This window comes from Bombus flavifrons, chromosome 6 (assembly GCF_040668555.2).
Source record: "Bombus flavifrons isolate JBK064 chromosome 6, iyBomFlav1_principal, whole genome shotgun sequence".
NCBI classification, from domain to species: domain Eukaryota; kingdom Metazoa; phylum Arthropoda; class Insecta; order Hymenoptera; family Apidae; genus Bombus; species Bombus flavifrons.
The window spans coordinates 10456386-10473156 of record NC_138447.1 but is presented as its reverse complement, the minus strand read 5'-3'; the positions used below and the strand labels follow the sequence as shown (position 1 = coordinate 10473156).

General features: G+C 40.0%; 1 protein-coding gene across 9 annotated transcripts in view; it reads left to right on the top strand.

The window, feature by feature from the left end:
• Positions 1–16771, top strand: part of Mdr49 (Multi drug resistance 49) — a 75435-nt gene that overhangs the window by 45372 nt on the left and 13292 nt on the right. For 6 of the 9 annotated variants that reach the window (XM_069115313.1, XM_069115311.1, XM_069115312.1 and 3 more), the window contains 8 exons: positions 3055–3188; positions 6533–6602; positions 7059–7143; positions 7808–8001; positions 8297–8545; positions 11076–11489; positions 12621–13044; positions 14610–14813. In XM_069115313.1, coding sequence (XP_068971414.1) covers positions 3077–3188; positions 6533–6602; positions 7059–7143; positions 7808–8001; positions 8297–8545; positions 11076–11489; positions 12621–13044; positions 14610–14813 — 1752 coding nt within the window. In that variant the 5' untranslated portion in view covers positions 3055–3076. The remainder of the gene's footprint in view (positions 1–3054; positions 3189–6532; positions 6603–7058; positions 7144–7807; positions 8002–8296; positions 8546–11075; positions 11490–12620; positions 13045–14609; positions 14814–16771) is intronic. The other 3 variants (XM_069115317.1, XM_069115318.1, XM_069115319.1) reach the window with 1 other exon arrangement.

Sequence of the window (16771 nt, the reverse complement as noted above, 5' to 3'; positions counted from 1 at the left end):
TAGTAATATACCACGAGCAAGAAATGATAGCCACCTCGAGCGCTGAATTATCGTTTTAGTTCGCGCCATAGCCTGTTGAGCAGCCGGAGATTTAGAAAGATCTCGGCCATTGCAAGAACAGGGAACAGAACTTTCCTTCTACCATCTATTAACTGTCACCGTTTATTCTTGAAGGAATGCATTCAGTTAAACGCAATTAAACAGTAAATAATTTACTCACGCTCACAAACTATTAGATCATAACACAAATTCGTCCTACTTTTATTATTCGTTATTATCTTTCGCTCAATTAATAATATTCCTTTAATAAATGTAATTTAATAATTCACACACGCTATCGAAGAATTTGGAATCGTTACATGTATCATGGAATCAGGAATTCGAAAAAAAAGACGAGTTTAGAATTCTACTATCTTGGAATGTTCTCTACTCAAAAATAGATCAAACTAAACAAACTTATTGCCTACGTTAATTTCGAATAAATAATACAATCGTGAAAGATAATTAAAAAAAAAGCAACGATCTAAAGTATTGGGCAACCAGCCTATCCGACCAGCGAATGTTCGCTGAATCATCGAACAAATGTTTTCGTCATTGTCAACGCGTAATCGAAATGTGACTACTAGGCCCACCCTTCAAACTTAATCATAGGTTCTATCGGTCAATCGATTAATTAACACGGATTAGCGGAGTTTCTAGTCATCGCTTAGATTGGATATCCTGTATAGTAAACGTATGATACAGTGGATAATGACCGAGGTAAATAGAGTTTGTTGTCCCTGGATTATCGTTGCTAATTGCAGTTTGCGCAAAGCTCTGGGTCCCTGCTTTCGCGTCCAACGAAACAGACGGTTATAACGGATCGAACAGCGACAATGGATCGGCCGACGCAAATATTGACCGCAACAAATATAGGCCGGGTCGACAATCAAAACGTCAGCTGGGCTTAATTTATCGCGATCCTGCAAGGCTGCCCCGCCGCGGCCTGCGTTTTTCCAATCTGATGCCATGTCGATTGTACCGCGTTTATTGAAAGCTCAAGGGCTCGACGTGTGGCCCGTTGGTTGCGCGTGACGTTTCCAAACTCCAAACGCCACTTCCCAACCAACATACCGGAACAACGCCGATGCGTACCCTGGTGTAAGAGGCGTGAGAAACTGACGCGAATTTTGTCAACACTATACCTCGAGAGCGGTTGTTGACAGGGTTCGATTAGTTGTATCGAACGTTTGGCTTCGTTTGAATTTCCATTTTATTTGGATTTTTGAGGAAATTGGCGATTTTGATAATTAACGATTATAGAATTATTATTTCTGATCCGACAGAGATTTTTATTCACAAAGTGTTTCTTATTATTAGAGTTACAATGTAAGTTAAAACAAGGGATTACAGAATCTTTGTCTTTGCAGTTATTGAAAATATACTGTTAAGGTTGATTTCTATTGGGTCAGATTTTATACGTACTTCCATTCATTTTTGTATATCACCATTTTGACTATAATCATTGTTACGTCGCGTGGAACGGTCCGTGCGACGTCCTTCATTGTCTGACCGCCAAGACCATTATACAGACCCTTATCAGAGACAGAATCTTATCAGTGCGCAGGAACCTTTAATCCTGTATTTTCGGTTTATAGTTCGTACTTAAAACAATCCTTAGGTTTATTGCACATTCTTACAAATTATGGAGAAAGCGGATATTTTTTAACGGAAAAGCCGGGTTTTCACAGGAACCAGGTCATCCCCGAGCCACGTCGGTAGGAGTTTTCCTTCTCCAATCTTCATTTCTTAACGTTGGCTATGACCAATGGGCATCGCGGATCGTTACCCTCACTTTTCTAACGAAAAGTGTGAACAACGAATCCACGTCCTTAGTTCAGAAGACACACCCCACATCGAGTTTTCCTCCGTAATCACACAAGAACGAACTTCATTTGTTCTCATCACGACAGAGCAGTCACTTCATCCCTCTAGACTTGTTCTCATCACGACACAGCAGTCACTTCATCCCTCTAGACTTGTTCTCATCACGACAGAGCAATCATTTCATTTCTCTAGACTTGTTCTCATCACGACAGAGCAGTCATTTCATCCCTCTAGACTTGTTCTCATCACGACACAGCAGTCACTTCATCCCTCTAGACTTGTTCTCATCACGACAGAGCAATCACTTCATTTCTATACTTCTTCTACGACATCAGGAGGGCCAACTCAACTTCTTTGACTTGCGCTCTAGACTTGTTCCACAATAACATTCAAGTAACAGTTAAAGTTCATCAGTTAGTCTAAATTAATTCGAGTCAGTGACCGGGGTTAGGAACAGCAAGAATCGGAAGTTAAGCATAATATACAGGTCGAAGACAGTCAATCGACAGAAGGTATATCATCACCGTCGTCAACACGAAAAGGAATCTCAGTTCGTACTCATTCGGAGTTGTCATTTCAAATACTCAATCTTGTATCACACTGAAGTTTTTGGATCATTCAAATATACAGGGTGGTTGGTAACTGGTGGTACAAGCGGAAAGGGGGTGATTATACGCGAAAAAAGAAGAAAATATAGAATAGAAATTTTTAAAAAAATTTTTTTTTAATTTTTCCATGGATACAACGATCTACAGTGAGATCCGTTATAACGAGACGTGATAAAGTGCACGCGTACCGAGCGAAAATTCAAAGTCGATCTTCTCGAAAACAAAGCCTCAAACGAAAAATTTTTATTCTATATTTTCGACTTCTTTTTTCGCGTAGAATCACCCCCTTTCCGCTTGTACCACCAGTTACTAATCACCCTGTATATTAGGTCGTCCGAAAAGTTTCTTTCCTTTTATGAGGAAATAATAGACGCACAACGTTTTACATTATTTTGTCGAATTACGTACGATTCATTTTATTCTGTTAAGATAAACACCGCGACATTTTACACTTTTTAGTTTTAAAAACACTTTTCGGACAACCTAATATTAATTAAAATGTCGAGTGGAACGAAATATCTATGATTGTAAAGTTATTTGTAGAAGGTTTTAAAATCATAATGTCTCTTTTTAATTACAGAGTTGTTAATTAAGAATGCGCGATGACACGGCGAATTTGTCAGTGGACAGCAAATCCGCGCGAGAAGGCGCAGGGTATGGAAATGGAACCCCAAAAAACAAACTCTCACCGCCAGGAAAAAATATTCTTGAAGTGTAAGTACCATAACAATTCCATGTTACATACGTAGTTTCCTCTTCGGCTATATTAAGTACGTAAGATTCCGTCTGTTTCTTAAATTTTCCCCTTCGCGACAAGTAGTCCAAAAGTAAAGTAACCGCTCCCAAGACGAAACTTCACCGCGCGAAAAATTAATTTACACAAACTGGCCGCTTTATCGACAACGTGGTGACTGAACATTTCGAAGAACTTCGTTTCTGTACAATAGCTCAGAGAAATAGAGAAGGGGATAAATGGCGAGCTTATCCGTTACTGATCGATGGTTATAATGTTCATGATCGATGAGATGAAAAATTGCGATGTTTTTTTCCCTTCTTTAAGATCGACCGCTCGTTGTCTGCGTTCCGTTGTCCAGACACTCGATCATTCCTGATCGATCGCTAACCAATAATCATTCGAGATTTCGCGAATCGACAATGTTGCTTCGCCGTGATAATTAGAATGCGGATTTTTATGCACATTTATACGAAGGTTTATTAAAAGTGCAGAGGTGTAGAAAATGCGTAGATGCTATATCTGCTTGTTATAACTTTTAATAAATATAATAAAACGAACGAATTATTAGAACGAACAATTGGAAAAGTAGAAATTTGCATAAAAATCCATCCGATCTATAGCAACGATATTTTGTAAAAATCAGAGTTTCCATCCCTGATGTTGGTTTATTAAACCTTCTTTTTATGGTTAGAATAGAAACGAGAATAGTTTGAGGAAAATTTAAACAGCGTTTACGCTGGATCCGTCGTGCTTCTTTCGCGAGTTTTCGCAAAATTTGCATTTATTCGTAGCCGGAGGATATTGGCGAGAAAGTTGAGAGATTGATCGATTCGAGTGGCGACAGATGACGGAAACTACTGACACGAAGGAGGCGCGTACAAATTTTTCTTGGATAGATAGTTTCGCGAATTTTCGTGCCCGCAATAATTCAAGAAAACTCGTCGTGTAGGAAATAATCGTTCATATTGAGAGATGGATCGAAACGAAACGTGATTAATGCTCCTTAGAAACGTGCACGCCGATAAATCACTGCAAGTGAAAACTGGAAAAAATATATTATACACAATTCATCATACATATAAAAACCGATACTGATTTTTCTCAAGCATTAAATTCTCACCATAAGTGACCATATCGTGTGTTGTATAAGATTTTATTTCTATTCATTTGGTTATTGCGATACAGTCGTTCATAGGAGTTAATCTTTTAATTATTTCGATTAGCATAGTTTTGTCGTTTGTTACGAAATTTGCCACGTTCTTACAAGACGTAACAATTCTGCATAATAATCCGATAATAATCGTTAAGTTCATTCTGTTTGGAACTTGGTTTACAGTATCCGAATTAATTGTCAGCCTGCGAAATACAATTACACCATCTCATCGAATTAACGTATAGGGATCGAAGGGAAAAGTTTGCTCGTTCAACTGCCGAAATCGGACTTGTCGAGCGCGATTCGTTCACCGGGGGGTAAATTCATCTATGCATCGTACTGTTACGATGGCAGTCTCGTGTTCCTTGTATAAAATACCCATCGTAGATTCGTCGCAGGAGTTTCGAACAGCAATTACTCCGCTAATGGAGCCCCTACGGGAAGATCCAGACTTCGTCGAAGCCCGACACTTGCCGGGGTCGTCGCGACGGAAACCGGAAACTTCGCTTTTCCTTTCACACGCCGACGACGATCCTTCACGTCCTGGCTGTCTACGTTGATCCGCCAACCAACGATTTACATAGTGTTCCCAGCAGATTTATGATCTCGTATAATACAGCGTGCCATTTAACTCGTTTATTACGATGCTAAATAATGGGAGTCGATTCCCGAACAACCATGTTACTAAATCTTCGTACAATCGTGAAAAGCTTGGATACCTTGACTCTTCGATAGCAATGGGATTAAGTTTCATTCAGCTGGAATTCAACATTAATTCAAGTCAATCCTAATATAAAAGTTTCTCTTTGCTATGTTTCATTTTCTGCATTTATAAATTATTGGCTCTGTGAAACCCAGAGAGAAGTAGTTCAAGATATCATAAGTAACAGAACATTTCCTGGTTTCGTGTGAAACGTAATAGTTAATTCAAATTGTCAAGGAAATTAGACGACGATAATTTCGCATTCATGCGAGATAACGACGCAGAAATTTGTAAAAACCATTTGTTAGAGTTAGAAGAGGAACATGATGATGAACGATCAAGAAGAAGAGTTATTATCGTAGGGTAACATTTGCGAGAGGATAAAGATTCTTGGACAATTTAGCGGGGCCATTTCCTCTGAAGTCGTTGGATCGTTTGTCAGGGTGTTTCAGGCGAAAGAGAGAAACTGTTGGTTTCTTCGTCGCGGAAGTTCCATTTGTATTTTAGACGTTAGTGCGCTGTTTTATAAAACACATTGAGTCGTTTCCCAGAGGAAATGATCCTGCTGGTCGATGAACGCGAAGCGTTTTAACATTTTTGCCACTCGATTTCTTTCATTCATTTTGTACGAGCAGGAACGCGTGCCGATCGTTATCGGTGTTTGTCGAGGAGCAACGCGCTTTGAATTAACTGAACGGTCGCTTACGTCACTGGTTTCACGACTGTAGTTCGCCACACGTTTTAACTACACGTTTGTGCAACAAATTCCCAGCTAACTAGGTTTACGAGCGTCGAGTCGATCTTAAGTAGGAATAGGGTCTCGAAATCTGGAACTTCTTGGAAAAAAAAGAACAAGAATCAGGAAATTCGAAACTCCCCAAGTCCGGATAAATAATAATTTGCATAAACAACCTACGAAGTTATTGCGATGATACGAGTTTATTTGCAATTAACACTGGAATTACCGATAATTAACACGAAGCTATTTCTATCACAATCAGTCATATGACTAGTCTTTAAAAAATACGCAATAATGGAAAATTTTTATTTTTTTTTGACTTATTACTTTCTTACAGAAGGAATTCCATGTTATGTAGTATATTTTTGGTATTATTAATCCGGCTGGGATCATGATCCCTAAACAGTGGTTGACATATTTATAAAATTGTAGAACCAGCCGTTTTGACTGGCGTGATAGTTCTAGCGTTGACCGATAGCAAATCCGATTGAGAAATATCTAACGAAGATAATTAGGAAAATCTTAAATGACTTTTCATCGATGATAATGCGTTTATCAGTGAAAACATTCGCAGAGGTGCAATCGTCGACGCGATACCGGATTCGAAGTCCGGTTTCGCGATCGGATAAACAGGAGACGAACGTATATTTAAGTCTTCCCTGCTGATGCATAAGAAAATATTGCTGTAGGATCTACAGTGTACGGAACCTTGTATATTTCATTTCAGACACGCTCCAAGATGCGAAGAAGGATAAAGAGGAAACTCAGTATATGCTACAAGAGAATGGCGATCCAATGTACGAATAAGATTTTTACAGATGAATGAGATTTTGTTAAATAATTAGAAAGAGAAATATAGAAGGAGTAAATATGGGAGTCAAAATGATTGTAGGAACTTACGGAATTAATTAGGAGATATCCTGGTCGCCCTAGAGACTGGAAAAATCGTATAAATTTATTCATGATGATTTCTTAATTGTAGCAAGTATATCCTGTAAGAGTATTTCCGGATTGAAAATTAAACAATCGGAACTTTGCATTTCTATGGCAGAAGAAAGAAACGTAACCGATTCTTAAGCTTCTTTTCTCTCGGGGAAATCGTTCTTCCCTTGCATCCGAAAGTACTCTTCCATAACCGATCATTTTCTCGTGCTGCTACAAAGAGTAGAAGAATGGATAACGGGCAGCACATCGACGAGCAATTGTATCTAAAAATGTTCTTATTAAAAGTCTATATTACTTTGTGTCCACAGTGAATTCGTGCCACCTCAAACGAAGGAGGAGGAGAAGCCGGTTGCGCCGGAACAATCCTTGCCACCAGTGCCTTATTTCAAACTCGTAAGTATCATCGGTCAAAAGAAAAAAAGAAGTAACGAAATAAAATACAAAGAAAGCAGAGAACGTCACCGACATTCGTCAAACATTCCGCATACATCCTGTTACAGTTGAAATATCACCGTGTTAGTTTGGAATCAAACGATGAAATCGATCTTCTAGCGGCCGAACGGTTTGGCTATCGAGTCCCTTTGTCTTTGACAAACTTAACGAGCGCGATTCTGTCGATCGATCGGGCTTGTTTTTGTTTAGAACTAGTCAGATCTCCGTCCATTAATCACCGTTAGGCCAGCATTAATTTTCCCCAGGGTTAAATCTGCCGGAAAGGCAGAAGTTGCCGGCACTAAATCACTCGAGAATATGTTTCTGAAATTTTCGACTAGTTCGGCGACAAATTGCTCCGTCGACGCCACCGGAATCTCGCGAATTCCCGGCGAACCCATCATTCGGAAAATTAACATAACGTCGATGCTCGCGCGCAATTAATTAAAATACGTCCGTTGCCATGGCTGTTGCCCACCGGTGCTTCTCCTGTGCTACCCCTTTTTCTCTCACTTTCCCTCGGTTCTCTCTGCTTCGCCGAAACTTTGAATTCCAGCTTAATCGCGGCGTACGTGAAAGCTTTGACGAAACTCAGTGACGAGAATCGCTCTATGTCTGTTCACAGTTTCGATTTGCAACATGCGGGGAGTTGATGCTGATTTTTGGTGGCCTGATCATGGGAACTTTGACAGGCCTGTGCATCCCTATTTCGACGATTCAGTATGGTGAATTCACCACGTTGCTGGTGGATCGTAATACGGAGAATCAATCGAGTACACCGACGCTTATATTGAAGTGGTTCGGAGGAGGAAAGGTCTTGTAAGTCTTGGCGTACTCAGACACGCCTACACTACCTGAATTGCATATTTTTAGCACGAAACCGAGACGCGAGACTCGCCTCTGACGCGTTACATTAACGAGAAAATAGATCGCTCGAGGGGAATATAGTCTAGTTTATTCTGTCTAGTTTACTTTGGTACATCGCTACGAAGTTCCGTAATTTTCCACGTCGATACTGTTCCACGGAACGATACTCCGAATTGAGAATCTAGAAGAACGGTTTCCTTTCGATGAATAATATAATGTATTTATGAGATAAATATTATGATTGCAGGGGACCCAATGAAACATACGAAGCGAGGATGAGCGCGCTGTACGACGACTCGGTTGCGTTTGGTGTATCCTCCGCGGCGCTATCCACGTTCCAATTTTTCTTTGCCGTGTTCACGGTCGATTTATTAAATATCGCTGCTTCTAGACAAATCGCTCGAGTACGTAAGATGTTCCTTCGCGCTGTTCTTAGACAGGATATGACGTGGTACGATACCAACACGTCGACCAACTTCGCCAGTAGAATTACCGAGTAAGTATACTTCGCTGTTAATCGATAACTCGTTAAAAGAAGGCAATTAGATTTTACACAAAAGATCTCAGATTGAACCTTGAAATACATTTAACAGCCAGACTTCCGTTTCCATTAAAATTTACTTTAAAATAATAGTTTCGTTAAAATCCAAATTTAAATCACAGTTAATTAATATTTAAACTGTGAATTCAAATCAATTCCATTTTATTCGAAAATTCTATTTTTTCCATTCGTATGGAAACTGTCCGGACGATAGACACGTTTCACTCGTTGAAAGGATATTCCGGAGACGTATAGCCTCGAGTAGCCATATTTTCTTACGTCGATCCGGCTTTCAAGCGAACATTGCGGTTTCGATTTCTCTCAGTTCCGCGGATATAAACGTAGCGCGGATCATGTATAACGGAGAAGCGAGAAGCAAAGTTTAGGGAACGAGATCTCTGCTCATCAACAGGTGGCCGCTCGTGAGAATCGAAATCCTTACCCGATACAAAGTCCATCTCTGTTTGCGGTTGCGTTTCAGACCGCGTAATTATCGAAAAGTCAAGGATGGATTCATAACGGACCAATTAAAGCGTCGCCACTAGAGCATTTCCTTGTGCAATCTATTTATTTCGGGACGAGAATGTTCGCCGCAATAGTATATCCGTGGCGCAAGTCGCATAATTGCATAGACACGCGTGCAATTTCGATGAAAGAAATTCGACGTTGCACGGTGGCTAAATTTTTCTTCTTGTCGCCAAGTAGCGTTTCCGGTTTGTAGCAGACGATTGAAACACAGAATGAATCACGCCACCTTACACTGTTGCAGAGACAATAAATCTAGTTGCATCGTAAATATAGCATCGTGATACGCGTATATATCGATGTAGTTACAAGACCCATTGGCATTAAAAACGATTTGGCTCATAGTCTGCATTTATAACGACTATTACGTAAACTTGACTTAACACCTGTCTTAAATGGCAATCATCGAATGGCACGGATTTCTGTATTTTCTTTGTGATATCGAGTGCAACGATGCGCCAGGTTTTACGTACAGTAACTGACGAAAGTATTCGAACGTTTATTGGAGCCTTTCGTGAATATATTATTTGTATCGTACAAAACGTTCTGAAATTTCATTAGTTAGCACGGCAATGAGAATCGATCAGTAGATATTGGCACAGTTTGATATCTGACAAGAAATAATAATGCTGTGTACATTTTCATATAGGTAGGTTTCCAGCTTTATCAATATACTCATGACAAGTGATGTCACGTTACAACGCTGATGAAATTCCAAAATGTTTTATATAACACGTACAATGTATACGTAAAAATTGTCTATCATACGCGTTCAAATACTTTCGTAATCCATTGTATCATCGTAAATCATTTCGTATACATTCGTCGCAGTTGCGTCAACTTGTTCTCGTTCGTTTCTTCCTATCATCGTTAGGAATAAAAATCATATTTTGTAAAAATGTTTCTCGTGTCGCAACTTCCCGCTACATATTGCCGTTATCAGTTTGAAAACGTTATTTCTCGTTGTATGACGGTAAGACGGAATTATAATAAAGTTCGTATAATTTGAGACAATATTGATTTTAGTTGAAGGTGATTACACGACATTCGCGAGTATGTGTTATTGTACCGTAAATGCTGTGTAATCACCCGGAAATGTCTTAACGTGGCGCCACATTTTCACGAATATTCTAGAACGTGAAGCAGGATGAACAACGTTAAATATAAATGCCACGAACACAGTGACACTTCTCCTTGACATTTATACATACGGTTTGAGGAATCATTTCTTTATATCGTGCTAAAACCTATACACCGTTAGATTTTATTTTTAGTTTGCTTTCCGATCGCTATTTGACAGCTTGTTTTCTTTAATCGTATTAGAGGAGATAATGGAACTGCGGATAATATGGTCGCGCGATACAAACGAGAAGCTAAATTGAATATTCGTTGAAACTGAACTCGCCGAGCTTTTGCAAGGTGACCTTTGCATCGTCGAAGATAAGGCAAACTCTAATTAATTCATTCTGAATGGTTGCCCGCGGTTCCGTGTTATTTTCGTCAGGTACTTTGGATAGAACCGACACCAAACTATACGAACGTATCTAATTACGGTGGTGGTCACCTTGTACAACGACGAGAAGCCTGGCAAACGTGCCGACGAAGGAAGAATTTTCCACAAATTTATTCACGACTCGAATACTCAATCGGGTGAAAATTCATCCCAGAGAAATTTAAATTGAAGATCATACGTCAAAGTTCAGTTTTATTTTTATTGTGTACCGTTTCGTTAATTTAATTTTGCAGCATTTGCACGGACGATCAAAATGTTTACGGTTGACGGGTAACCCGGTACCCGAATACCAAATTGTCCACACAAAATTTAATAAACGTGCTTTGAACGAAACCTACTTTTCGATATAATTGATAATTCACTTCTTGGTACGAGATATTACCAGATATTAATATTAAGCATTTTATGGATTAACGAATGTAGCCAAAAGTTGTCATGACGTTGCAGAGATTTGGACAAGATGAAGGAAGGCATAGGAGAAAAACTGGGCGTGTTCACGTACCTCATGGTGTCCTTCATCTCCTCCATCATCATATCGTTCGTATACGGCTGGAAATTAACGCTGGTGGTACTAAGTTGCGCACCAATCATCGTCATAGCCACTGCCGTAGTAGCGAAAGTTCAGAGCTCCTTAACAGCTCAGGAGTTGAACGCTTATGGGCAAGCCGGTAGAGTGGCCGAGGAAGTATTAGGCGCCATCAGGACCGTGATCGCCTTCAATGGAGAGGAAAAGGAAGTGGAGAGATACGCTGAGAAACTAGTACCAGCCGAGAGAACCGGAATAAGACGTGGAATGTGGTCCGGCGTTGGTGGTGGCGTGATGTGGTTCATCATATACATCAGCTACGCAATCGCGTTTTGGTATGTCTATATTAAGATTGTGTGAAAATATTTGTACGCTTTTTGGGATATGCGTTTGCGTACTATAGCATAGATGAAAGAAATACGAGTATTTTCAGAATAAACGCTTCTGACGCGGGTAAACAGGCACGAGAAGGGTAGAAACGGGTCAGCCATGTAATTTCCGCATTGTGTCAGAGGTGTTTCAAGTAAAAGTTGTTTGCTTTAAAAGGGAAGCATCAGGCAGGGGTGTTCCTTTGTTTGCCATGGAAAGTGGCTGTCTTGGCTACTCTAATTCGATATAAAACGATCTTCCCTTGGAACTCTTCTTTCTTCTGTTGTTTTCTCTTTTCGAAAATGGGCGAGTTACGTACAGTGTAGGGAAGAAGTTTGCGCGTAATGGTGGCTAAGGGAAGGAACACTAGTTTGGTTAGAATAAATCAAATTTTCCCTCGCACGATCGTAGGATGAGGCACACGAATTTCTGTTATTGTTATATCTTAAATCGAATCATATAGGATCGCGCGATGGAAAAGGGAAGTGTTCCGAGGAAACATCTGAAAAACGAAATGCGCGTGATATATTCGTCAAAAAGTGAGATCGTCGAAAGACACACTCGCAGAGTAACCGTAGCCCAAGAGTGAGAGATGCGAATATCAAAGTAATCGGATAGGAATAGATTAAGAGTTTTAAGCCGTTTACATACGACTAGACATGTGGTATACGATCAGATGGTACACTGATCCCGTCTGAGTCGATGCAAACCGTAACTAGATAATAACGCTGATACAAGTTTACGTATATTGCAACTAGCACTATGAAACCTCGTAGTCGCTGCATGTATCGTAACATGTTTCGGTGTATGTAAACAGCTTTAACCATTAACATAACACAAACACTGTAGCAACGCGATCTATTCTGTCGTCGTGTCGAGATGCATTGCCAAAGTTAAACAATGGGAACTTTGAGAGCATCGAAATTAGATACCTTTCGTTTCTGTGCCACCTCACTGGTCAGCCTTCTATCTTTGTACACTATGTGATCTTTCATTGTCAAAAGGAAGAAGAGATCTCGAACGACTGTAATAAATCACGACAAGTTCTCGAGATGAAAATTAGAACGCACGTTAAATTGACGATTATCGTTCGCCAGGTACGGAGTTCAGCTGATCCTGGAGGACAGGCCAAAGGATGTGAAGGAGTATACACCAGCAGTGTTGGTGATCGTGTTCTTCGGTGTGCTAGCTGGCGCTCAGAACATGGGTCTGACATCGCCGCATCTCGAAGCGTTCGCGGTGGCGCGTGGTTCAGCCGCGGCGATTTTCCAAGTGCTTGATCGCGTGCCAACGATCGATAGCTTGAGCAAGGATGGCCAGAAGCTTCCATCCGTCAATGGTGAGATCGAGTTCAAGAACGTGCACTTCCAGTATCCCGCTAGAAAGGACGTGAAGGTGTTGCAAGGTTTGAATCTGAAGATCAATCGGGGCGAGACCGTGGCACTCGTCGGCGGGTCCGGCTGTGGCAAGTCTACTTGTCTCCAGCTCATTCAACGTCTCTACGATCCTCATAAGGGACAGGCAAGTAAAAAGAAAAATTTGTGTTTACGTGAGAAGCAAAACGGCGGTAGAGAATCGCTGGATCAAACAACGGTTTAGATCGTGCGATTAGATCGTTCGCATTTCTCTCTTTATTTTAGTTTGAGTCAAACTTTTTTATTGTTTAAAAGACGCTTAAATTTAAGGAATATATAATTGATACGCGTAATTTGTACGTTTCGATTCTGTGCTAAGGTTTCCTTGAAACATTCCATTTGTGTGTGTTGAAACGGGAACGATATTGAAGAAGCGTAGCGTCAGTGAAAATTGGAGAACTGCGAAACGTGCTTATTACACAGCTGATGAAAAGAAAAAAAAAAAAAAAAAAAAAAAGAAAAGAGAAAAAGACGAAGAAAAGAACTAAAGAATAAAAAAACTGCATATTAAATTTTTATAATTGCGATTAAAAAATTATATCGCGGAGCTGCCGAGATAGGAACCGTTGCGCTGGCGCCTCCTGTTAATGATATCTCGTATCAGATTTCCCCTTGTTAATTTAGAAAACTATAACGAGCTGGTACTTTCGCTGTCGCGTTAATTAAATAATAATAATAATAATTCATATTTTTATTATTCGTATTAATCCGTATAATTTAGTTTCCCAGAGTAATTTTATGTCCACGGTCGGTAGCCATGAATTTTCCATCCCACGAGAATCGTAGACTCGTCTCCTCAATTTGTTTGTTTACCGAGGGAACGGGAGTAGTTTATTAAAATGTAGAACTGGCGATATTTTTATGCAGACGTTGCGCAACGAGCACGGTTAAGCGATGAGTTCGCTGATTAACCCGATGAAGTTTTTCCTTCGGTCAAAGTCGCAATGGTGAGCGTCGAGAGCTCGATGTACGCGCAATTACGGTTTTCGTGTATATCGTTCAGAAGAGCATTATCGTTCGTTCTTGCTAGAATTATTTTTCAAAACGATACAACTTTTCTATGCCAATAAGACGATCGAAATTTTTATCTCGCATGAAGATTTCACGAGACGCTCGGAATAAAATACAGAAACATTCCCGTTTCGTAGCATCGAATTCCAACTCGATTAAATTCTACGGTATCCAGGCAAGCGTGACTCGCGAGGGTGAATTTGTTAAGTGCGTTCCGAGTTAACAATATCCCGACCGTGAATATATTCCATTATTACATCTGTATTGGGAATGGGAATTTTAGGGAACAAGTTTGAAGCGTTTCTCGCGGCGGCTGAGTTCTCTCAGTAGTAAAATTTTCTCATGTTTCTGCATCCGTCGCAGTTTCTCCTGCCAAAAATATTACGCCGTATATTTGGCATAATGTTTTCGAGCTGGCTCTTGAACTCCTTTTCCCTTCCACTTACATTTTCCATAGCATTGTTGCGCCGTAGCCGATAAAAGGGGCTTTCGCCTAAAATTCGCCCATCCGAGGAAAACAGCCGACAACGACGTTGAACGATCGCCCTTATCTTTCTCTTCGCATCGCATCGTCGTGGTTCTGTTCCTCCTGGACCTCCATTGGTCAGTGTCAAAGACAATTCTCACAACGATCACGTGTCGATCTCTCTGTTCGAACAGGTTTTACTGGACGGTGTGGACGTGGCGAAGTTGAACGTTCAATGGCTCCGTTCGCACATAGGCGTGGTCGGCCAGGAACCGGTGCTCTTTGACACAACGATACGGGAGAATATCCGGTACGGAAATGACAGCATTACCGAGGAGCAGATGATCAAAGCCGCGAAGGAAGCGAACGCTCACGACTTCATCAGTAAACTGCCCGAGGTGAGTGGCTTCGTACCTGTACTTCCATTCCGTTGCCGTTTTCTCTGGTCCAACGGAATTTCAGTTTCCCTTCTCGTGGTTCGTGACAGACGGAGTACCGATTGATTCGGTCACTTTTCAACAACCAGTCGCTCGAACCTCTAGGCGTGCGGAGTTACGTTCACATAATATAAACCTATGTCGAAAGATTTCCTTGCTCTTGGTATGTGGTGCTCTTTCCGTGCCGATGGATCTCTAGGATCCAGGCACAAAGAGTCGTCTAATTAAAATCATGTCCAGGAACCGTGAATTCACTTGGAATTTTAATCTGGTCCTTGCGTATCCTCTCGTCCATCTCTTCTATCTCGTTGATCATCGCAGTCGTGATGATTCTAATCATGGAGATAAGGAAGGACACGTTTTCTTAGTGGCCATTGCGGTTGAATTTTCCATTTTTTAAATTCCAAAATCTTATCAGTGTCTCTACAGTCTGATTTAGAATACTGAATATTTCTGAAAGTTTTATAAAGATTTACGCAAATTACTAAACTGCGATAAGAAGACTGTTGTAATCTTTTTTATTCGCAATGGAACAATTTATCGAGCAAATTTTGAACAACGCAAAACACACCGACGTAAATGCAAAAATGGCACGGACTGAACAACATTGATATAAGTGTGCGTTGCATTTCATCATCATCCTCATGTATGTTATATTGATCTTAAGAATATCAAATTTGAAACGTTCGATTTCTAAACCTCCTTCTAAACCTTCTTTCTCATAGATCGAAACTGCGAATTTTTCCTTTCTCGTAGAATTTCGATTTTATGATTTTATGATACAAGCTCACAAATTATCCCTCATTTGTTATATTAGGTTGTCCGAAAAGTTTCTTTCGTTTTATAAGGAAATAATAGACGCACAATGTTTTTTGTTTTATATTAGTTTATTAAATTATGCATGAACATAATAATGGAAATATAACGAAATGGATCATACCTAATTCAATAAAATAATATAAAATAAAAATTGTTGTTCATCTATTATCATCTTATGAAACGAAAGAAACTTTTCAGACAAATTAATATTACAAGTTCGGACGCGAGAGACTGGCGTTTGGCTATGTGAGTTTCTTTAATTCGTTTTCATGATCACACGATTTTTGGTTTCGCCATGGTGAAAAGTGACCCTTTCATTACGATTTTTATTCTTATTAAGAATTAAATATTCCCTACCTTGTAATTGAATATCACACCATGTACATATGTCTGTATTACACGGTAAATATTCTGAAAAAATTACGTAAGAACGAAATATGAGGTTATCCGGAAAGTGTCTTTCTTTCGCAAACGTGTTTTCTACAACAACGCACTTTCATACAAACGTGAAACCAAGTCTGTAAAATGTCGCGGTATTTATCTCAACAGAACAAAATGGATCGTACGTAATTCGACAAAATAATATAAAACGTTTTGCGTCTATTATTTCCTCATAAAATGAAAGAAACTTTTCGGACAACCTAATGTATCAGTGATTCTTAGGAAATACTCAGTTCGGATAATAGAGGCTCGCTTATAAGTCCGTATATCTGAGCTCGGGTCTGAATTTCTTTACATAAACGAGTTCTGCGAATAAACGTAGTTCTACTGTAGATAATTCATATATTACAATCTAATAATTTGACAAATTATGAGCATCGAACAATGTCTATTATCAGTCTTTCTATTGTATATCGAGATCATGTTGACCCTCAACAAATTCGGCTCGTTGTAACGCGCTAACAATAGTCTCAGGTGTGAGCGACAAGCCGCGAAACACGCGTGCAAACAGACGATAAAACACCCGTTAAACCGTGCCCGGGCAAATAACGGTATCCCAGATTACGGCTGCGTCAACGATTAGGCGTTTATTACCGAATTATCGGTAGGTGTATTCGATGCTCGCGATGGTTTCATCCGCGGTCCCATCGGTATATACC